Here is a 24,127-nt window from a genome sequence, read left to right on the forward strand (position 1 = left end):
ATTCTTACTTCCAAGCAATTTAGACCCTATATGCAAAAAGGATGTTTCCACACAGCAGTTTGTCACTTCCTTTTCTATCTCAAACGCCAAAGTACAGAGTTTATATATTCATAGATAGAAACAGACTGTTTTGTTTCTAAGTCAGATATACACATAGACACTTTTTGAACAATGTTCAAAAATCTTTAGAGACCCATTTATGTTTAGTCAGAAGAAATAAAACAGTCTACTTCATTAAAGCTACTTATATTAATGAGTACCTGAATATGTACTTGAAATTTTATGTATACTTATTTTTTCAGTGCTATATATCATAAGTCCGATCAGCCCTGTTGACATCAGAAGCTGAGCTCTGGGAATAAGCACATGCAGACCCCAGAAAACTGTGGGTCATGAATGTCCTGCTGTCCTTTCCTGGTGCTCACAGTGGCCAGCAGCATTGTCTTTAGCTTCCAAGTGTTCATGTGGAGAGGCCAATCTTGCCTTCAGCTCTACTTCAAAAAGAAGGACCAAGAGTGTTCCTCACTGGTGGAGTGTGCATGCTCAGACCATATAAGGGTGGGTCCCACCACCTCATAAAAAGGGGAAAAAAACCCACCTGTCCCCGGACATGTCTGCAGACTTCCTCCCTCCCTCCCTCCCTCTTTTTTTTTCTTTTTCTTTTCATACACGGTCTCACTATACAGCTCTTGCTGTCCTAGAACTCACTATGTGAATCAGGCTGGCCTAGAACTCACAGAGATCTGCCTATCTCTGCCTCCCCGAGAACTGTGATTAAAGGTGATGCTATCACATACAATGTGATGGGGAAATTTTTAATTACAAAGTACAACTGCATCCTAATGACTTTCAGTAGTTAAGCACTTTTCAGTGCTTATGTGAATTTGTTTTACAGTGTCTGGGCAGTATTTAGAAAGAAACTTGAAACCATCACAAGAACCACCCAGATAACATCAGAAGCAGGGCTTGGCTGAGTCTGGCGATGGAACATGTGCTTCTTAAGCACAAGGCCCTGGGTTCACTCCTAAACACGGGGTGGAGGGAAGGAGTCGGGATGAGCAGAGCAGTAAAGAAAGTGAGATTTTAGTGCCGGGCATGTTCATTTCTTGAGTCCTCTAGACTTGGGAGATACTTTTGTATCAATTTTTACAGCGTAAGTGATTTCTCTTATGTTGTTATGAAAATTTAAAAAACAAAAACAAAAAACCGGGCTGGGAGCAGAGCATTGTGTGACATGTACAAGACCTTGGACTGGAAGGGGGGGGGGATTGGGGGGATGGACAAAAGAACTCAGGGTCAGTAATGACTCTGATGCCCAAACATACATATTTAGACATCAAGAGATCTGCAAGTCCTACCAGCTCATCCCCAGAATGCTGTTGAGCTGGCCTATTGGAGGCAGGAGGTTATAGAAGCATGAGAAACTAGGAAGGCTCATTCCATCTGGGACTCAGGGGATGCCAAACTCCAGGCTCTCGTTTCCTCCGCTGGGAAAGTAAGAAGATGGGATAACTCCAAACTCTTCCAGGCATAAACTGCTACCTTTGTCATTCTATTCGAAGTAAGTATTGTTCTTCATTTCAAAGATGGGTCAAAGGCAGCTTAGAAGTATAAACTTGCTGTGCTCAGTGGTACATAACTGTTCTCACAGCTATGAGAGGCGGACAGCAGGGTCCCTGGAGTCTAGATGCTAGTGTAAGACTAATCTGGGCAACAGAGCACGACAGCAACCTACAATATTACTTCTCTAAGTCTGTAAGGATACTCTGCTCTGTGTGTTGGGTGTCGTCCTGAACTTGGGTGTGCTGGGCACGCACACGGCTTTGATCCTAGCACCTAGGCAACAGTTGGTCTTGACAGTGCATCCATTAGTTAGGACAGACTCCTTTGGACTTTGTATAGCATCAATGCCATAAACTTCATAAACCAAGTATTATTGAGTTTTTATTATTTTTGGTTTTATTTTTGAGGCAGGGTCTCTGTAGTCCTAGCTGTCATGGAACTCACAATGTAGAACAGGCTGGTCTCAAGCGCATAAAGATTCAATGTAGATCAGGTGGTCCTCAAACTCACAGAGATCTGCCTGCCTCTGCCTCCTGAGTACTGGAATTAAAGGCGTGTGCCACCACGACCCAGAAAAGAACTTTGTATTTTCAACAACAATCCATCCTCCTCCCTCTTAATTTTTTTCCAAGAGTTTATTATTCTGTCCCTACCTGTGAGCTAACATCAGTGTAGTCATCCGGTCCATTAGTAATAAGGAAAAGGGATGCGGCTGGAATGATGCAAGCTGGCTCTGTGAGCACTGGGTGCTATCTTGGTATAAGCAGATTAACACACTATAGAAACAATAAATTTGCTTCATTTTCAGAGACCAAGGGTGGTCTCTTCTCAGTCAACTTGTTAGTATCATGCATATCAGGACAGTATACATTTTAAGCTGCAAACTGAATAAACGAAGCCAGGAAGCACTTTGATTACAATGCCAAACCTACACAAATCACCAAAGACATTATTAGATAAATTAGAGGTTTAAAAGTACATCCTTCCTGACACTGGCAATGTGGGCGTCTGCACATCACAGCTGTGTTTCAGCAGGCTGGGCAGATCTCTTCTGAGGTAATAGGAATTCTGGAAGGTGGGACGTTTCCATCAATTATCTCAGATTCCACGGAGCAGTTCCTAGCCCACGGGAACATGGCGGGGCTGTCTCCTCAGCATGCATCTGCCTGGGTAATGGCAAACGATGCTGATTCCTGATCACCCCCTTCTCCTCTAATCACAAGGAGTTTAAGTCTAAAATAGCACATTCAACTAAAAATAAAGAAGGCGAATTCTCTACCTGACAGTATCCTTTTTCTTAGTGGACTATGTGGAGTTAACGGGCTGGGTCCCTTCCTCTGCAGGCTGTTCTTTGTCTAGCAGCCTCTAGGAGCGCCACCTGGAGTCAGTTGGTTGAGCCCACACAGCACAGGTTCTTTCGTGTCTTGTAGGGATCTAACTCATGCCCACCAGGTGCCTCGCGCCCACCACTCTGCACTTGGGGTTCACAGCAGTAGTCTCCCTGCTGTGCCTATCAGCATAAGCTTAGCAACTATTTTTTGCTCACTCTGACTAGGTTGATATTCAAGAAAAACCTACAGTATCCCAGGTTTTCTGTGGGTTCTAATTAGCTGCTACAAAGTCACCCAAGACTAAACTAACAGTAGTACAAGTACAAGATCACAGAGTGAAGTTGTCCTAGCAGGAAATTCTGTCACCTTTCTCCCAAAAGCAGACCGCTTGTGTCCTGAGATAGCCCTTGCCAGAGTGTCCGCATGTGATCTTCCATGCTGGATCCTGTGTGCTCAGGTCTGTTCCCTCAAGGGCTTCAGACAACACCATGCTGCAGTGTCCTCCCTGGGTGTCTGTACATGGCACCCTCCTACATTACAGGGTGATGTCTGCTGATGGGTGCCCTCTGCATCTCCCACACTGTAGTGTTCATCTGCTTTGGGAAGCGCTGCCCGGTGCCCGTGTCTGTGCTCTGCCTAGTGCTCACTGAAGAGCTGCTGGCTGAGATACGAATGCTCTCCTGTGCACCTTCATTTATAATGAGTGTTTCCTGCCGGGCAGTGGTGGCGCACGCCTTTAATCCCAGCACTCGGGAGGCAGAGGCAGGAGGATCTCTGTGAGTTCCAGGCTGGGCTGGACCGACAGCCTCCAAAACAATACAGAGAAACCCTGTCTCATAAAAACCAAAAAAGGTAAATAAATACGTAATTTCCTGAAATTATGTGTGTGGAGGTTGGAGGACAGTTCTGGGGTTGGCTCACTGCTGAGTTTGTGTGGGGCTGTGAGGATGAGGATTAGGGAAGAAAGTACCTCCAGAAGGTACTCAGGTATGTGAGCAGTGTCCTTCCAGCGCACTCCCATACCATGCCCCTGAAATCTGTGAGCAACTTGTTCCCAGGCGCTTCTCTGGGGCCTGCAACCTTTGTCACTGCTTGCACTTTGGATGTGATTTAAAGTAAATGTGTAACAACTGAGGAATCCTGAGTCTTACTATCAAGCCAGCTAAAATGCATGGTGTATTTATAATTGCCTTTCACTTTGCTTCCTGCTCTCTGAGCCCTTCACACGCCAGGCAACGTCTGCAGCAGATTGCAGAGTCCTTTCTAGTCTGAACAGCATATGTGCATTCACCAAAATTTAAATAAATCGCTGAGGAGGGAAAGTTGTAGTTTATTTTCCTAAATTATTTTACCAATATATTTTACATAGAAATTTTATTCTTTCAAATATCCGATTTTAAGTCTTGGGAGAGCCTCAAGTGCACTCTTGGAAAGGAGGTCAGGACAAGGTTTTTCTACACAGCCCTGGCTGTCCTGAAACTCACTATGTAGATCAGTCTGGCATCAGACTCACAGAGATCCTCCTGCCTCTGCCACTAGAGTGCTAGCATTAAAGGTATGCCACCATGCATGGCAAATTAATTCAATTTTAAGGCCTCCCAAAGTTAAAGGAATTTTAAACCATGAGTTGACACCAAGATGATGTTCCATTGACATAAAGCAAACAATGTAATGAACACAGGAGCCCCAACAGCATTCCTTACTTCTGGGAAAACCTACCTTCTACTAGAAGCACATTGAGCAAATGACATGACTTCCATGGTAATCCTGCTTCTCTTCATGCAGTAACTGAGGAACCATTGTCAATGGTGTCAAAGGTATTGTCCATTTCTCATTATTCCATTGTGGAAATTTTCAGATGTACAGAAAGGGTAAGATACTTTTATTGTGGGATATTTATGCACTGTGTGAAGATGTGTTGCTGTGATTGGTGTAATAAAAAGTTGAATGGCCAATAGCTAGGCAGGAGAGGATAGGAAGGACTTTGGGGCAGAGAGAGACCTCTGGGAAGAAGAAAGGCAGGGTTGCCAGCCAGATACAGAGGGAGCAGCATAGGCAGTACAGAGTAAAATTTACTGAGCCACATAAAAGAATGTAGATTAAAAGATACATGCTAATTTAAGTTATAAGAGGTAGTGGAGATGAGCCCAAGCTAAAGGCCAAACTTTCATAGTTAATAAGAAGTCTCCATGTCATTATTTGGGAGCTGGCTGGCAGGAAAGAGAAAGACTCGTTACATATTTTCCCATTGAAATTCATATACCCAGTACTTAGATTCTGTCATTAACACTATGCTCTTCATTCGCTGATTAACTCCATACCCCTTATTCTTCATGCACATTAAAGTGGTTTGCTGGTGTCAGTATACTTCCTTCTACATGCCTCGATGTGCGTGTCATTAACTAGAATTCAGTATTTGTTTACAGGTTTTACCAGAATCTATATATTATAGAATGCACAAATTGTCTATTCATGGATTATTAATAAGTGCATGTGCCCGTGTACCTCAAATCCCTACTGGAATATAGGCCCACCAGGCTCCTCTCAGGTCACTTCTTACCCAGTCTTGCCCTGTTCTCATTCTTTCCACCATAGATTAGTCTCTCTGAACTTTTATAAATACATGTATTCTTTTTTCCACTCAGCAAAATGTTCTGGAGACTTATTCATATTATGCATATTAATAACACACTCCTTTTCACTACAGAATAGGTTTTCCTATTACTACATAAGCTTGTTTATTCTCATGATGGACATATGAGCTGTGTCCAAGTTTTCACTGAGAGGTAGAAAACTGCTGTAAACATTGGTGAGTCATTTTGTAGATGTGTTTTCATTTCTCTTGGGTAAATACGTAGAAGAGGAGCTAATGGGTTAGAGTAGGTGTGTTGTGTTTAGCCTTACTGTTGTTTTTGTTTTCCAGGCAGACTTTATCCCTGTATGTACAGGACATAGTCATGTAAATTTGGTATCCATAAGTAGGTAGAAAGATACCCATTGAAGCCAGGCGGTGGTGGCGCATGCCTTTAATCCCAGCACTCCGGAGGCAGAGGCAGGCAGATCTCTGTGAGTACGAGGCTGGGCTGGACTGATAGCCTCCAAAACAATACAGAGAAACCCTGTCTTGTAAAAACCAAAAAAAAAAAAAAAAAAGATACCCATTGATATCTGATATTTATAAGTTACCTTGATAATAAACACCTTAATAATCAGTAGCTTAAAGCAAAAAATACCTTTAGATCACAGATGGATTCTAAAAGGATGAAAAATAGAATAGAAAGTACCAGAACAAACTGACATGGGGTGGCCATATGGGAAATACAGCCTAGACAAGAAACATGCGACATTTTTATATTACACTAACAACTAGGGGATTCATTCTCAGAATTTCTGGATGCAGGAAAAGAAGTCTCCAGGGAGGGTGGAAATGAAAGTATATAGACACTGAAACTGGTTCCACCAGCATGTAAGTACAAGGATACTACCCTTTTTAAAAAGACTCTTAATTGTTTTATTTATGTGTCTGCGTGCTGCAGTGTGTGTGTCGTGTGTGCATGCGTGCATGTGTGCGTGTGTGCATGCCATGCATGTGTGCATGCCATGCATATGCAGGTAATCTGAGGAAGCCAGAAGAGGATGTTAGAGCCTTTGAAGCTAGAATGATGGAAGTTTTAAGATTCCCAAATGGGTGCGCTGGGAACTGAGCTTTGTCCTAAGGAGCAGGAAGTACTGAACTACAAAGACGTCTCTTCAGCCCCAAAGACATTATTTGTTTTTGTTTGAGACAGGGTCTTACTATGTAGTGCCAGCTGGTCTGCAAATTGCCATGTAGACCAGGCTGGCCTTGAACTCAGAGAGATTCTCTTGCCAAGTGCTGGGATTAAAGGCCTACACCACCACTACTGGGCACCAAAGACCTTCCCATAGATGATGGCATTAAAGCCAGGCATGATGGTCAGCCCAGTCTAAATAGTGAGTTCTAGGACAGCCAGGGCTACACTGAGAACCCCTATCTCAAGAAGCAGCACAGCAAAAAAGTCAAATGAAGTTATTGCTACGGTTTGAATGGCATTTGTCTCCCCCGTAGACTGGTGTGTAGGGAATTCAGTTGCCAGGCAGCAGTGTGTTGAGCCTTTAAAAGCTCCTCAGGTCACTAGGACAGGTTCTTGAAAGAGAAGGTGGAACCTCCAGCTGTTTCCTACCTGAAGATGCTGCCACTCACCCCAACACGACTCTGCCATTGTGATGCACCACTCACCATGACAACCTTACCAGAAACTGAACCAATAGAGGTGCCATGTCTTTTGGCCTCCAGCACCATGAGCGTAAACCTCTCAGAAAGGAACTGCTTCCAGTATGTCACTGTAGTAAAACAGTCATAAAGGTGGGTCTCAATCCAGCGGGTTTGTGAAAGGGGGTGAGATGGCATATGCCTGTAGGTCCATGATACAGAATTGCACTTGTGAACCCATCATGGGCTACACAGACACCCTGGAAGAGAGTCGGGGAGGAAATCTGAATGCAGATACATAGAGTGAAGTCCCTGTGAAGACAGGGAGAGAGAGAAGCCTGAGGATGACACTGACACCCTGATCTGCTGTTTAATAAGCTATGAAGCTTTGTTACAGAGTCCTGACTAAACAGCAACAGGATGTCTTCATATTAGAAGGTGCAGCTACCTTTACAGCCTTTGCTCTTTTATTTGCAGACTAATTTCTTTAGGGTCCTGGCCATCACTAATTTAATAATAGTTCTAGTTGGCAATCATTACAAAAATGTGAACTGTCCACCTTAGAAAAAAGTCCTGAAAGAACATGTCTTTGGGGCCTGGGAAGATGGCTCAGAGGGTATGGATGGGTGCTTGCTCTATACATGTGAGGGTCTGATTCACGTGCAGAACACCCAGGAAAAGGACAGGCATGGCTGTGGGACACCCCCAGCTTCCTACTCTGGCCTCTGTGAGTGTGCACTTGCCCATTCACATGCATGCAACACACATGGAACATGTCTTTTTTTAGTGTGTGTGTTATTGTGTGGCGTATACATGTATGATGTATATGGGTGCATGCATGTCACAGCACGCATGTGGTGGTGTGAGGACGGCTCGGCAGACTCTGGACTATACCGTGTGGATGCTGGGGTGCACACTCAGGTTGTCAGGCTTGAACGACAAACACCTTTACCCACTGAGTCATCTTGCTCAATGGTCTACTACTGTATGTCTTAGTTTGTTTTCTATTGGTTTGGTAAAAATACTGACCAAAACCAACTTGGGGAAGAAAGGGTTTATTTCATCTTACAACCCTTCGACCTGCATCACTGAGGGGTGTCAGAGCAGGAACTGAAGCAGAGACCATGGAGGAATGCTGCTTCCTGACTTGCCCAGCTTCCTCTTTTATATGATTCAGGACCACCTGGCCACCTACTCACAGTGGGCTGGACCATCTACATCAATCAGTCAAGATGCATCCTCCCAGACTTGCCTATGGGCCAATCTGAAGGAGGCATTTTTTCAGTTGAGGTTGTCTCTCTCTCCACATGACTATCTTGTGTCAGAGTGACAAAGGGTAGACTTGTGATGGCAAATCTTGGTTGTCAGCTTAACTGCATCTGGAATCAACTAAAACCTAAGCTTCTGTGCCTCCTGTGAGGAATTTTCTTGATCGGATTTGAAACAGGAAGATGACACTTCATCTGGACCACACATGTGGAGCAGCCCGGTACAGGACATGGAAAAAGGAAGCTATGCTTGCTGCCTTTTTAATCCTCACTCTCCATGACAAGTCCACCTACCCTGTTGCTGTGTCACTGCTTCACATGTATTATAGTCACCTTCTTTATATTCTAACACAGAAGGCCAGGCACCCTTTAGGCCTTCAGCACCAAACTGGGGCAGCTGAGACATCCAGCCTTGTAGACCGAACAACTACGGGATTTTCAGCCACTCTGGCGTGGGACAGCCATTGTTGACTACCCAGAGGGCATCCCGCGAGCCCACTTTAACGTATGTATTCATTGTGTCAGTGCTGTTCCTTAGAGAGCCCTGACTAATGCCCCCTGTACCTCATCCATCCCTATGGGATGGCACTGCACCTTGGCAGGCATGTCTGCTATGTGCTTGTCTTCCATGCTTCGGGCCTTACAGCGGTTCCTCAAACTATAAAATTATTCTTCAAAGTATAACTGTGATAAATGAGATATGTGAGAGACTTCCAAAGATAGACAACATTACACAGTGTTAACCAACACTGTATTTGAGGTGACACTTAGAGTAACAGAGGCACCTGGTGTGTCTATTTAAGAAACCGGGGACACTGAAGGAAGTACAATACACACGTCACCATAAGAGACCCCACATGCCCCAGAAAGGCTCCTGCGGGTCCACAGCTAAGTTGCGCACCAGTGGCATCTCTACACCATACAGATGGGCTTTACTTGAAAGCAAAGTCACATATTACAAAATCCCTGTTTTCTGGCAAATCCCAATGATGTTTAAAAGCTAAACTAAGTTAAAAAGAACACAAAGTCTCTGAAATTGACATTAGTTAACATCTTTTTAAAAACCAAGTTTGGGGCTGGTGTGCCAGCTCATCTGGTAAAGGCTCTGTCACAAGCCAGGTGCTAGAGTTTAAGCCCAGAGCACATATGGTGAAAGAACAGGCTCCTTAGGTACCATCCGACCTCCATGCGTGCACTGTGGTGTGTGTGTATGTGTGTGTGTTTGTGTATGTCTGTGCATGTGTGTGTGCGCGCGCACATGCTAACACACGAGATGTAAAAACTAAAAAATGTTATCACTTGTTTTAAGCACACATTTACTTTTATATATTGAGCTCATTTCATTTACTTACACAGTCAATTCAGTTAGAACAATGAGATTTTTAGTGTATTAAATTTGAAGTTGTAGATGTTCTAATCTAAACAGTATTTCTAAATAGTACTTTTTAAAAACCTGCTTTTCCAAAAAGCCTCAAATGTCTCTCCAGTTGATAGGAACTGGACAGAGTTCACTAAGGATGAATATCACATGCAAAAACTAAATCAGGCAGCACATGATCAACTGTGGTCTCCCAAGTATTGCCTTGTCTGTCTGTGCTTTTTCCCACTGTGTGCATGCATATGGTGTGTGCATGTGTACATACGAGGGGCACGTGTGTGGATGTGCTTGCATGTGGAATCCGGAGGTTTGGTGCAGGGAGTTACCTCAGTCACTCAGGCCCATGTCTGTCAACCAAACCCAGAGTTGGCAGAAGCAGCTGGTCTCTGTGGTTCAATGCTGGAATTACAGGCAGGCTGCCATGTCCACCCAGCGTCAATAAGGGTGCTGGGGATCTCCGCTGCTTCCTCACACTTGTACACAAGCACCTTAGGCACAGACACATTTCCCCAGACCTGGACTGTGCTACTTTGTTCTAACATAACTATGTACATATGCATGCAGTTACTAGTCAAATAACAAGCCGGCCTTTAAATGTTTACCAAGGGATGGAAAAGGACTAACAACAGGACCCGTCTCTCCTTCCATTCCCCAGAGACACCCAGTGAATCAATTAGCAAACTTTTAAACTAATGCGGACCACTTAACTAACATTAGCATGGAATTCCCATTGGGGGAGAGAGTGCCGGAAAAAACCGTGCTCACAGACTGCTCGTTAGACCCTTGTACACGTGTTTGCTGCATTCTGCACAATACGAAAGTACGAACCAACCCAGGTACACCATTCCTTCCTTTCATCCATGTAGGAGTATGAAGTCATGTCGAAACTAGATGCAGTTGGAGATCATATATTAAACATCTCAGAAAGAAATACCATGCTGCCTTTCATTTGTGGTTTCTAGACATCTAGGTATATAAAGTCACCTATGTACACATGACATGAAAGGGCGAAAACTACTCAGGGGAACAGAAGAGACTCCTGAGAAGGACTGGAAGTGGCCATGGGAGCGCACGCCTTTAATCCAAGTATTCTGGAGGCAGAGTCAGGCAGATCTCTTAGTTCCAGGCCAGCCTGGTCCACAGAGTGAGTTCCAAGACAGCCAGAGCAAAACAAAGAAACCCAGTCTCACAAAAACCAAAGTGTGTGTGGGGGTGGGTGGGTAGGAGGGTTGCTCTATGTATAATATATACTTGTATTAAAGTGCTAATAGTCTTTTAAAAATGTAAATCAGTGGGGCTGGAGAGATGACTCCATGATTAAGATCACTGTGGGTGGGCTCTTCAGGGGACCTGATTCATTGCCAAGCACAAGTCCAGTTCCAGGGGATATGACATCTTCTGGCCTCCCTGGTATCAGACATACACTCAAACAAAACACTACTATATATAATAAAATATAGCTTTAAAAAATCAGAGGCTCCTCCTAAGTAAGATCAGGTGACCCCTGAGCCTCAACTGGCTTTGCCAGTACAAGAAGGGAAATGGTTTAAAATAGTGTGAATGAAATATGGGGGATGACTCAATGGTAGAACTGTTGCCCAGCACCTACAAAGCTTCTGTCCCCAGTACTGCAAAAAGTCAGACAAAAAGGAAGCCAAGGCCAGTGTTAATTGTGTACTTGGATAACACACCACCTCCCTGCCAACATTTCAGAGATTTAGGGATGGCACAGCACCTTCCTACCTTTGCACCTGCTTATTTCAAACCCCAAACCTAATTAAATGTAAGTTTGAAATTAGGCAAGTCATGTCATGGTCCCTTTTTGTTTGTTTATTTAAGCACAGGGCTCTGGCTTTTCGAGTTCAGCGACTGTCTCCCTGCATTGCCTCCTAGTGTCTGTGGGTTCCAGCTCTGCTCCAGGCTGTCTACACGTTTTTGGTGCCACACTGGCTTCTCTTCCCTTCCTCACACTCTAGCTGTCCCTCCTGCTTCCTGCTGAGAGCTGCAAGTGTGTGGGCATTGCTTTCCTTTCAAACTTAAAACGAAGCCTTCTCATGGAGCTCTGAACCAGCTGTGGAGATTGGCCCTCTGGAGGCTGGCTGTGGAGACTATCCCTCTCTCTCAAGATGCAACAGATACCTAGGTACATGTAAGAGCTCATAGATGGAGCCCATATGAGCAGCCTGTCCTGTGTTTCATCTAGATTTAGTTTTAGACAATTAAGGAAAGATCATAGCCAAGTCTGCATATCTGTAAATACTGTATTTAGGGATGGTGGATTTTTTTTTTGGAAACATCTATTTTAAAAGTATGTACTACTTTTAAGCTGTTCTGATGGCACTTGGGAGGCAGAGGCAGATAGATCAAGGCCAGTCTGGTCCTCAGAGCAAGTTCCAGGACAGCCAGGGATACACAGAGAAACCTGGTATTCAAACAAAATTGCTTTAGGGTTGGAAAGATGGCACAACGGTTAAGAACCTGAGTTTGGTCCCCAGCATCCACACTAGATGACTCTCAACTGCCTGTATTTCACCTCAAGGGAGTCGGATACCCTCTTCTGCTCTCATGTGCTCATACCCCACAAACACATACACAATTAAAAATAAACCTTACATGGTTTAGAGCAAGTGCAAATAAAAATAAACCTTGGAGCCACCATGTGAAATGGAATCTTGGGGTTATCTGACTGAAAACCTGTGTTCTAAATCCTGGCATTTTACTAGAAATGCAACCTGGGCTAATTAACAATCTTCTTACTGTAAAAGGGGAACACGCATCCTATCATCCTATTTTTAGCTGTGCCTGTACTCAACATGCATCCTCAGAGGTACTCCATTTAAGCAGATTAAAACATGAAAATTTGCCTCATGCTAGAGATCAAAGCCTGGGTCCCATACATATTAGGAAAGCATTCTACCACCGAGCTACACCTCCAGCCCTTTACAGGCCAGTAAACAATTTGTAAAATAATTTCAGTGTTATTATCATATTATTTAATTAATGTTCGATACTTTAATTTGTAAGATGATTTCCTACTAGGTAATATGTTATCTGGTCCTTACAGGCTGTCAGGGGCTTATCAAAGAGCATATAAAGGCAATTCTCAGCACAATACATCTTCAATAAAAGAATCTGAAAGTCAAGAGAGGTAGAATTTTCTGTTGCTCTAATTCCTTAATCCTTGAGTAAATACCAAGTTATGACATTATCCTTCACAATCCTTTGAGGATACGTTGTCTGTTACTAAAGAAATTATAACAGAACCAATCAGACATTAGGATACTACGCAGACAACTCCTGCCTGTAAATAGATGAGGTCGGTGGCTTTTTCTTTATCTAGTTCTTTTGTGTATGTTGAGGGGGAGACAGTGTCTCATTATCTCAGGGTGGCTGTGAACTTCCTGTGTTTCTAAGACCGACACCTGACCCTCTGCCTCGGCCTCCCTAGTGCTAGACAGTAGGCGTGCACTGCCACGCCAGGTTTTATTTAATTTTGTTTTATCTATTATATATCTACCTCACAGGGTTTGAAAGTGAAATTCTGTATGACGACCGGTATGTGGTATCACTTGTGGCGAGTTACCAGGATCCTTCCGGGTGACTTTCAGGCTGTCTGTAGTCATCGGGACTGGGAAGCACCTTCTCATGGGCCAGCCCTTCTGTCTCTCGGGATCACGGATGCTGCTGCTGTTTGCAGTTCATTTTATGCTTGTCTTCATAAAGAATTCTAGAATGCTCTTCCGTGCCCAGATGCGTGCTGTGGTTAGGGTTACCATTCAGCATGTCTGTGAAGGACATAACTTTCTAGAGCCCATGTGGAAACAGGAGGCAGCTCCCTGTGTCATCCTCACACAGCATGGTGCCTCTGCACTAAGTCATGCGGCACAGAGCCAGAGCCAGAGCCAGAGCCAGTGGAGACAGACGAAGCAGTGGCCAGAAAATGACACAATGTGAGGCTGCTCTAGTGTCTGCTGTCAACTAGTTCTTGTGAGACCGACATCCTTTGTCCTATTCTGCTTCTCAATTAAAAAAAAAAAAAAGGTTTACTGGTCATAGTTTTTTTTTTTAATTCAAATTTTCATTTACTGACCCTGTCAGTCTTTTCAAAGTCAAAATGCAATTTTTTTCTCTGGTCCCATGCAGAGAGGCATTTACAGAAAATTGCAGTGAATTACTCGACCCTTAGTTTCAATTTTATTTCAACCTTGGCGAACAGAAGCTTTGTCCTCGGCATTTTCCCAGAATTTTTTACAATAGTTTCTCATCTTGTCAGCATCAGGAGCCAGGCTGAGGTTCCCACCTGGCCCCTGCTTCCGTATGTTCACTATTCCCCGTCCATGTGCCTTTCTCTCTTCTCTTTCCTTCTTGTTTATTTTCTGAACTTAGCAGTGGGGACTCCACTTGGCTGTGCTCACAGCAGGTAATAAGTACCCTGGTGGTTACTGGATTGCTTTCTCGGGATGGTTACAGAGGAGGAGTGTAATTAAGCTTTTCTCAAGCTGCCAACTGCATTGGAGGTTGGTGGGGTTTTTTTTTTCTTGTATATTTAAGGCTCATTTAAAAATAGTTCCTTCAAAATCTGAAGTATTTAACCAGTAGCATTCCTAAGGGAATATTCTTTTATCAACTAGAGGTCATTTAAGATTGCTGGAATATGTGTCAAGTAGAAGAAAGGCCTGTTCTATCCAGAAAGACTATTCTGGATGCTGGGCAGTTTCTTTCCCATTTGTTTATTTGACCAATATTTTCTGACTTATTTAGTGTTTATGATCTTTAGTAGGGTTCTTTTACTATGCCATCAATTCTTTTTAAAGATTTTATTATTTTTAATTGTGTGTGTGTGTGTGTGTGTGTGTGTGCACATGTGTGCAGGTGTCCTACGAGGCCAGAAGAGGGCGCTGTGAGCCAACCTATGTATTGGGAATGAACTCATGTCCTCTGGAAGAAGAGTGCACTTTTAACCACTGAACCATCTCTCCAGCCTTGTGTTTTACATCATAAAGTAGAAAAGCTACAATGCATTTTTTTGTTGTTTTTTTTTTTTTTATGAGACAGGGTTTCTCTGTATTGTTTTGGAGGCTATCGGTCCAGCCCGGCCTCGAACTCACAGAGATCTGCCTGCCTCTGCCTCCCAAGTGCTGGGATTAAAGACGTGCGCCACCACCGCCCGGCCCGCTACAATGCATTTTAACAGGTAACGATTTAAAATTTTTGAGCATACATGAAAATTTAAAGTTCAAAATTCTTCATATTTGTAACAAAATTATCTAGTCATAATAGTACTTGATACACTCATGAGCTGTGAGTGATAAATATGTGAACTCAAGGTGTTTACAAATGGACTGTTGAGCATCATGATTCAATGAAGATCACTGACACTGCTTGATAAACTTGTGGATTATACAAAAGCAGACACAGTCTGGTTTTGAAAAGCTAGTTACAAGCTAGAGGGTTGGCTCAGTGGTTAAGAGCTGCTCTTCCAGAGGACCCAGGTACAATTCCCAGCACCCACATGGTAGCTCACAACTGTTACTTCACACCAATGCACACAAAATAAAATTAAACACATTTTTTAAAAAAGCAAGCAAACAAAAGGCCCAGTTGCTCCGCCCCCTGCTTTTCCTCTGTCTCCCTTTCCCATGTGATACCACAAAACAACTGTAGCCTTTGGTGGTAAGCAGTAAATAATCATGGAAAATACAGAATTAATTTTGTCACAAATATGTATATCCTCTTTTTGTTTTGTTTTAAGACACGGTTTCTCCATATAACTGTGGCTTTCCTGGGACTTTGTAGACCAGGCTGGTCTCAAACTCAGATGCTTGCCTCTGCCTCCCAAGTGCTGGGGTGATGGCATGCGCCACCAACACGACTTGCCGTGTGTACTCTTTAGTGACCGGCCTGTGGGAAATCCTCAAGTGGGTAAAGGTTTTGGTTTGGTTCAGGATATGACACCCCGAGTGCAGTGCCTTGGAGCAAGTGCTCTGAGCTGGGAGAGACTGCAGACCTTGCAGCTTGGTCCCTGTGCCTCCTTTCCCTGCTCTCCTTCCCTCTGCTCCTCCCACCACCTCTGCAGCTGAGTCACAACTGCCAGAACAGCTCTTCCCCCAAAGTGTGTCACAGAAACTGATTTCTCTCCTCAGATCGAACCATAACTCACAAGGGTCCATTTCCCCTTCTTTCTCGAAGACCATCCCAGAGTCCTATACCACACCAGAGGAGGCAGCTGCAGAGCGCCACGGAGCCAGAGCTGACAGGCCTCGCTGACCCTTAGATAAGGCCATTTTGTGATATCATCTCCACATGGCTGTCCGTTACTCATCCAACCAAAGCACAAAAACAGCTTCTCCTGGGTCTTTATTTCAGAAGCCTCCTGCGTCGCATGAAACTTTGATTAAATAAATTCATGATGCTTTTCTCTTATTAATTTTTGTCTATTGTTGCCATGTTAGCCACAAGCCTTGGTGATGGATGAAGAGAGCTGTCACCTTCCTGCCCCATGCTTGTCTAGAACTTGTTTACAGGTTCAACTCATCACGATTTAGCATTGTTACCGTTATCCTTGATCTCTTGGTTAAGGAACTGTTTCTAGGCTTCTCAAAGTTCTTTTCTTTGGAAATAAGCTGGACCAAACTCCATGCTGAAGTGGACTTAGCCCTATCTTTCTCCTGGAGAAAGCCACCTCACATCCAAGTTTTTTTCTAAGCGCACAGATGCAGCCTAGTCTTTTGGCAAACAAATAGGAAGGCATCCCATGGGACATCTAGTCAGGGTTTACAATGGTAAACCTCACAAAAGGAAGGAAGAACTGAGTACCTGTCGGGACTAAGTGCAATGGGGCACCCCAGATTGGGCCTCCCTTGCCCCCCTTCTCCTGGCCCCCTTCTCCCCACAAGTAGTCCTTAGCCACTAGAGTATTTTTCAGAAAGTCCTTGCCTATGTCTATTTTTAAGTGTTCGTCACTAGCAATGTCGAAGTACTAGTGGGAAGTTGATGAAACACAAACTAAGTCTGAAATTCAGTTCATAATAATTAAGCAATGCAACTTTCTCAGCTTTGTTACATGTTCTGTGACAATGTACGATGTTAACACTAAGGTGAGAAGTACTTTGGAGTTGACTAGGGTTTAGCTTAATGAGAGAATTTTTGTTTAGGTCCTGGGCTCGATCCCTATGCAAACAAACAGAAAGCCAGGACCTTGTGCTGGAGGGGAGACAGGGACCGGAGAGGCCAGTGAGGTGGCAGGCTGTGCTGTACAGAGCACGGAGGCACATATGTTGGAAAATACCCCATATGTTGGAAACCTGCCTGTATGCTAACTTGAAAAATTAGTAATTTTCAAAAGCAAAATCTTAGTCCTCTTTAAAAAAACACTTGAGAAATTGGCTGTTTTGGGAACTGTTTGCGGGGTAATGGGCGAGAGTAAAGGGTTCCATCTGAATTCACAGCCTCGTCCACTCTGCTCCTTCCCAATCCACGAAGCCAGTGCAGCGATCCCTGCTCCCCTCGGCCCTGCCGACCCCACACGCTCCCCTCCTTTCCTTAGCCCGGAGAGAAGTTCTTCAGTTCACACCCACACTTCCTTCAAGTCTCTACTAAACGTTACAGCAGAACTGTCTCATTCACTGACTTTAAAAATGAAAAACAACAAAAGCCCTTAGCTGATGGTATCGTTTGTCCATTTCTTACTTGTCAGTGCTTATCTTCTTCCCATCACCCCATAACCGAGTCCCCCACAAAGGAACCGTTTTCCTTCTTGTATGAACTTTGAGTCATTTTCCATCCTAAAGTTTTGTGGCAAGGGTACAAAATGTCTTCCTACCATTTTCATACATGTATGTAACTGTATTTTGATCATATTCACCTGTCCTTGTCCCCACTTCTCCTGGTCCCCTTCTTCCACACAGGTAGTTCCTGAGCTACTGGCATGCCTTTTAGACAGTCCTTGCCTACACCCATGTCTCGAAAAGGTCTTCCCATATTTTCCTCCAGCAGTTTCAGAGTTACAGTAAGGGGAGACTTTCAGGGTCTATGGGATCACATAGGATCTTTGACATCATCCTTTTCTATTTGTATCCCTTTTATTTCTTTCTCTTTCTTCGTGACGTCAGCTACGCCTTCAGGTGCCGCAGTGAGGAAGCCCAGAGAGAATGAACACTTGTCTGGGTTCTGATTTCAGGAAAAGGCTTTCTGTTTCCCTGTGCACCATGTTGCCACATTGTGTTCATGGCTTACCCTGGAGCACTATGTTGCTTGTTTCTAATTTCTTCGGGACTTTTACCATGGATGGATGCTGAACTTGACACAGGGTTTTCCTGGAAGCATCCATGGAGATGATCTGTGATTTCTGTTTTAAGTCTCCTTGTGTACTATATTAGCAGCTTATTGTTTTCTATTTCAAACCATCCTTGCATTCCTGGAATGAATCTATCTAGTTAGCATATCTAATCAAGGAATACATTCTTTCTTTGACACCATGAGGAAACCTGAATAGCTCGCAATGTCTGAGAATTTTTCCAAATTAATGCCAGACATAAAATCATAAGTCCAGGAAACTCAGAGAGCACCAAGCAGGAGAATACCCCCTGACCCCCTACAAAACAAAACTCCTACATCTAAAAACATAAGTTTGAAACTACATAACAACAAATATAAAGAAAAAAATAATAAAATCAGTCAGAATGGCAGAGTGACCCTACCTGTAGAAAAAAAGCAATAAAAATTCCAGCTCCGAGCTGGAAAAGTAGCAGTTAGGAGAATGTTTACCTGCCATGCATGAGGCTTGGAGTTGGATTCTAAGCACCACATACAATATTTATTCTAACAAATAATATTGATAACATTTATGTTCTTATTGATATACATCTGCATCAGCATGCTTAAATATGCATGTGTAGCAAGTGTACTGAACAACGGTCGTGCCATGACGTGAGGGCGTCTGGGCCTGCCTTCCCCACTCTCAGGAATGAGGGTTACTCAGACTTGCTTTATTACATGGGCAGACACTGTGCTTTTTAAAGCCAGAAGTAACCATGCCATGTGGCCACAGCACATAGTCACTTCCTGTCTCTTTGTCACATTTGATAATTCTTGTGACATTTCAAGCTTTATCATCTTCATTTTTTATACTGATCTGCCGTGGGTCATCTCTGGTGCTGTTGCTATTGCAATGGTTTTGACTTTCCATGAACGGGCCTGTGTAAGTCTGAACTTACCTGGAAAATGTGTGTGTTCTCACTGCTCCAGACTAGCCGTCCCTGCTTTTCTCCTCTCCTTGGGCCTCACTATTCTTGGAGACACAATATTATTAAGGTTAGGCCAATAGTGGCCTCTAAGTCATCAAATGAGAGGGCGAACCATACATCTTTCATTTTAAATCAAAAGCTAGAAATGAATAAACTTAGTAAGGAAGGTATGTTGCATGCTGAGATGAGCCAGAGCTTGGTCTCTGGGCCAAACAGTCAGCCGAGCTGCAGATGCGGGGGGAGGGGGGGGCCAAGTGCTGCTCCAGTGAGCTCACGGGCCCTGAGAATGCAGTCTTGTTGCTGGTGTGTGGAAAGTGTCAATGTAGAAACCAACCAGTCACAGCATTCCTTTAGCCAAACCCTGCTTCAGAGCAAGGCTCCAACTGTCTTCAATTCTATAAAGGCTAAAAGAGATGGGAGATGGGAGAATCCGCAGCTAAGAAGCTGGTTCATAGGGTGTGAGAAGCATCTCCATCATAGATGATTGCAAACTCAGACTGGGTTTACAACTAGGTGGTAATGCAAGCCTGGATCTGATGCTTAGCGTGTGTGTGCGTGCTCACACACACATACACACACACACACACACACACACACACACACAGAGAGAGAGAGAGAGAGAGAGAGAGAGAGAGAGAGAGAGAGAGAGAGAGAGAGAGAGAATGAATGCTAGTGTAGAAGCTGAAGCAGGTTATCCAATAGATCTAGCTAATTTAGATGCCTTAGAGGCTGTGGAGGATGGACCTCTCTCCTTCCCTGTTGGTTTTGGATCTCCTGTTTCCCTGGTAACACTAGAAAGGTACACATCACCTTTGACCTGGCCAAAAGAATGAGCTGCCTCTGGCCTATTCTGTAGATTAGAACATGACAAACAACTGTCTCTTCCCTTAAGATCTTGTTAATGCAGCTGGGCCTGGCAGGGAGTCTACCCACCAGGGGAACTCTGATTCACCAGAAGGCTTGCTAAGAACAGGACAGGACTAATTATCTTATCCCCCTAATGTGGTAATGGATTTACCCTTCCCAAAAGCCCCTTCCTCAGTGGGTCTGTTTGTGGAGACTCCCACCCCAAGTTACTCAGAGAGATGAAGCTTCTCCTTTTTCTTGCTTCTCCTGGACAAAGGGCTAAGCAGAATTCCCCTTCTCTCTGGGCTTTTTCCCACTTGTCTGCCCCCTTTCCCCTCCCCCCTCGTGGCTTCTTGCCAACTTCAACTACTGCTTTCTTGTACCCTAACTCAAAAAGGGTGACTTCTCCCCCGCCTAGCAGCTGTTGAAATTGTACCATTTGCTCACCCTGTTCCTTTCAGACCCTAATAAAACTGTCCTCAAGTTTCCTTCCAGTCTGTTTTCAAATTATTTATTAAAGAGGCTAGGAACCCTGAAAGTGAACCCCAGATTTTCTTGGTAACTCTGAGGTGGTTTCTGAAGGTGGCAATACAAACAACAGATATTTGTTGGGAGTGAATGCCATGCAGGAATTTGACGGCCAGAGAGAGGCCACTGCCTGGCTTTCTTGGTAGAATGTGCAGTAGAGGTGGGAGCCTTGTTGAAGCCAGGACTCATTCACCATTCCTCAGATCCTTAAGATTACCCCGAATTCACTGTCTGTGGTCTGTAAATGAGACAGTGGTACTCACATGACAGTGTACCTATGCATGGCATGGTTTACTACCAAAGCAGAGTTCTAAAGAGAAGCTTAGTGAATATGCCAAAATGGGAAAGACAATGGACTTGCTTGGTTACAATTACAAAAGGCAGAGACTGAGAAGACAAAAATAAGGGGAAATAAAACTGAAGTCAGGGAACAGAAAACTAACAGATGATGGACACTGAGGCAGTTGTGTCAGTTTTCACTTCCAGTTTATGATCAAAATTAACAATTAATAACAGATTGTCACCATGTACCAATAAACAAGAACTTAACATGTGGACAGACTTCTGTGTTCATGGATTTTAATACTGTTCTTCCCAACTTTCTTTGTGTTTTTTGTTTGCTTGCTTGAAACAGACTCTTGCCCTATAAAACTGTAGTCCAGCCTGTTGTGGAACTCCATCAAGCCTAGGCTGACCTTGAATTTGTGGTAATCCTCCTGCCTCAGCCCCAAGGACTGGGATTACAGACATGAGCCAACACATTCAGCTACTCTTTCCAATTTGACCTAGAAGGTTCAACGCAATCCTAATCAAAATCCAAACAAACTTAAACTTCAACAACAGGAAAATGCACAAGCTGATTTGAAATGGTCTAAGCACAGAGCGGCAGCTTCTCGTGCCTGCATCCCACACACTGGGCACCTGAAGCAAGAGGATCAATTTGAAGGCTGGAAGGAACTTAAAGCCAGCCTGGGCACCATGGGAGGACCTCATCTCAGAAGGAAAAGGAAGAGTAGGGAAGGAAAATGAAGATGGATAAAGAAAGAAAAGAACAAGAAAAATCACTCAGGAGCCTATATGAACTGTTACCACGAGCCCCAGCAATGCACAGAAAATCCATGTACATACAAAACCCTGTTCATAAACGCTGATGAAGTTTTTCATGATTCCTGAGGTGGTTTAAATATGAAAAGAACTTCCCAAAGGTGTGTGTTCGAGGCCTAGTAACCAGCTGGTGGCACTACAGAGGGCATGGATCAGGAGGGCACGAGGCTCACCGACAGGACACTCTACTGTTGAGTCCACGGAGTGGAGACCGGGAGGCAGCCTGATTTGAGGGAGCGACTCCAAAGGTCTTTCTTTTCTCTGACCCCATCTGTCTCTCTCATTCTGCCTTCTGTCCATGAAGGAAGCCACCTCGTGCTCTCTACTGGTAGCCCGCTATGCAACTGTGTCGCCACGCACAAGCCTAGAGTCAAATGACCAGGGCCAGAGCTGCTCAACCTTTGAGTTGAAATAAATCCTTCCCCCTACAATTGTTTCCTTAGACACTGCCACACCAGTGAAAGGTGACTGACATGATTGCCAACACTTGGGCCCAACCAGGAGAACCTTAACACTGCTATCTATAGTCTGGTCTTGACTGTCCCCCAGAGGCCTATGTGTGTGATAATCCCCACACTTTTCTCTCAGCTTAAAAAAAATAGTCTCAAATAAGCAAACAAAAGCACAAAGTACACTGGAATTTACACAATGGGCAGAGTGGGAAATCAAAGCCTGTTTTCAATGTGTACACTGGGGACAACTCCAAGTAACAGCTGTGGGGTGGTGTCACCATAACATGACTGCAAGGAATGATAGGGTTTTTTTTTAATTCATTGTTTTCTTTGAGTTTGTTAAATTTGGTAGGATCATGTGTTATTCATATTATAATGGTGTCAGATCTATATTCTAGTCTTTAATTTCAGATTTTAAGTTGTACTGTCGGCGCCAACGAGCTGGCTTCGGGGCCAACAGCCATCAGCATCACCTAGTTCTCAAGCCTGCTGCACGGCATCTGGCAGCATCCTCTGCTTTACCAAGAGCTGAGCACCACAAGCCTGGAGAGCTGACGTCAGCAGCCAACTGCTTCCTCTGTCACACCGGTGCTCTCCGCCACACTGTTTATACAGCAAGCAACATTGCTAAAAAGCAGCCCAAATTGTTCTCAGGAGCAGAGTGTCTTATTACAACAACAACCCAAGGCACAGCTCAGGGATGTCAAGGTGGTAAGAGTCACCACCAGCCCCGTGACCTCCAGCCTCTGGCTGCAGGCTCTCAGAACAGGGGCCTGGTGTGTCCTGAGCTTTTCCAACGGAATCTACACCTACATGCACCATACGATGGTCCCTTCCCTGTGAGGGACAAGGGAAGTACATAACACTCAAGTAGTTGGTAGCTCATTAAAAATATTAATACACCATTCTAATTTGCAGTGTCACATGTAACATTTCAGGCTTGGCATTTACTGGCATCTCTGCATGTCAAGAGGCGTGACGGAGGGACCTTGCCCAGTTGCACAGTAAGTGGGATATGATACACTCTAGGAGGGCAGACTGCAGAGCAGTCAGTATGGAAGAGTCGTTTTTATGCTGCAGATTGCCATTTTTACACTCAGCCTGATTTACAGGTGTCTCCTTCATAGACTTCATTCACCCCCAAACTCCCAGAGCCTTGAAACTCCCAGAGCCTTGATGCACACCTACCTCTTCCTCTCCTGAATTAGCTGCTTTTTTTTTAGAAGATCTTTATCAGCTCCCACATTATGGCCAAAAGCCTGACTTTGAATCTTGAATAAAATCTGCATTCTAGTGTTCTCTGTATGACCTTGAACAAGTTATCCATGCCCTGAAACCTTTGCTAGTTTTAGGGTACAGAGGATCACATGGCCTGATTCATGGAACTGAGAACATAGGTTAGGGTCATCATCACTGTGTCTAGCCTCTAGGAAATGATAAATAATAATCCTGTTTCCCTTGGGGGATTACTGTGGTATAGGTTTTCCTACTAATTCATGTCCTACCCCTGTGCTTAGCATCATGAGGTCAGAAGATGCTACTAGGGGTCTCCTTTGTGCTCTGCCACTGTCAGCACTGCCCTGGGCATGCTCACACTGTCACATTCTATCAGAATATACAGTCTTCTTATTTGGTTAGGGTTCCTCTCCAGCCGCCTCCCTGCCCCCAGACAAGGTTTCTCTGTGTAGCCCTGGTTGTCCTCAAACTCAGAGACATCTGCCTCTCGAGCACTGGGATTAAAGGTGTGTGGAAGCTGTGGCTTCCTCTTGTAGTGTACAAACTCAGTGGAAGGAGAGACCTTAAGTTTCCACTCACTGCTTCTCCCTAGTGCCTGGTAAATAAAGTCAGAATGGAACGATTCCCTGATTTAAGAACTAGCTGGATGAATGAGTGCATGCAGGAGTCAGCAAATGTGCAAAACATGGTCTCTTCTGTGACAGTCCGAGCTTTAAAGGGAGCCCACACTAGTAAAATAGGCCGTCTCCACACAACACCGTGGCATGCTGCAGAAATACAAGAGATGGCAGGAAAGGTGACGTCTCTCGGCTCTTCACAGAATGCTTGGCTTTGGTTCTCAGTGCAGCTTGCTCTTTTCCTCAGTGCAAAAGGGAAAGGTCAACCAGTGGCTACCCAGCCTTTAAAATGCCCTAGTCACAACTGCAGCCTTGTTCCTTTGATAAC

General features: G+C 44.2%; 2 protein-coding genes and 1 long non-coding RNA gene across 4 annotated transcripts in view; 2 read left to right on the forward strand and 1 right to left on the reverse strand.

Moving 5' to 3' along the window:
• Positions 1–22,851, forward strand: part of Trim37 (tripartite motif containing 37) — a 140,778-nt gene extending 117,927 nt beyond the window's left edge. Inside the window, exon 25 of the mRNA XM_040749423.1 lies at positions 22,358–22,851. Within this exon, the coding sequence (XP_040605357.1) occupies positions 22,358–22,364 (7 nt within the window). The 3' untranslated portion in view covers positions 22,365–22,851. The remainder of the gene's footprint in view (positions 1–22,357) is intronic.
• Ppm1e (protein phosphatase, Mg2+/Mn2+ dependent 1E) overlaps positions 1–24,127 on the reverse strand; it is a 129,859-nt gene that overhangs the window by 26,816 nt on the left and 78,916 nt on the right. The window lies entirely within an intron of this gene.
• LOC121141455 lies at positions 6,369–16,194 on the forward strand. 2 transcript variants are annotated; one of them, XR_005878372.1, is made up of 2 exons: positions 6,369–7,278; positions 15,915–16,194. It is a non-coding gene; the product is annotated as an uncharacterized LOC121141455 (long non-coding RNA). The 2 variants fall into 2 exon arrangements; XR_005878373.1 differs by having other exon boundaries at positions 15,961–16,194.

This window comes from Mesocricetus auratus, unplaced genomic scaffold (genome assembly GCF_017639785.1).
Source record: "Mesocricetus auratus isolate SY011 unplaced genomic scaffold, BCM_Maur_2.0 Super-Scaffold_100007, whole genome shotgun sequence".
Taxonomy (NCBI): Eukaryota; Metazoa; Chordata; class Mammalia; order Rodentia; family Cricetidae; genus Mesocricetus; species Mesocricetus auratus.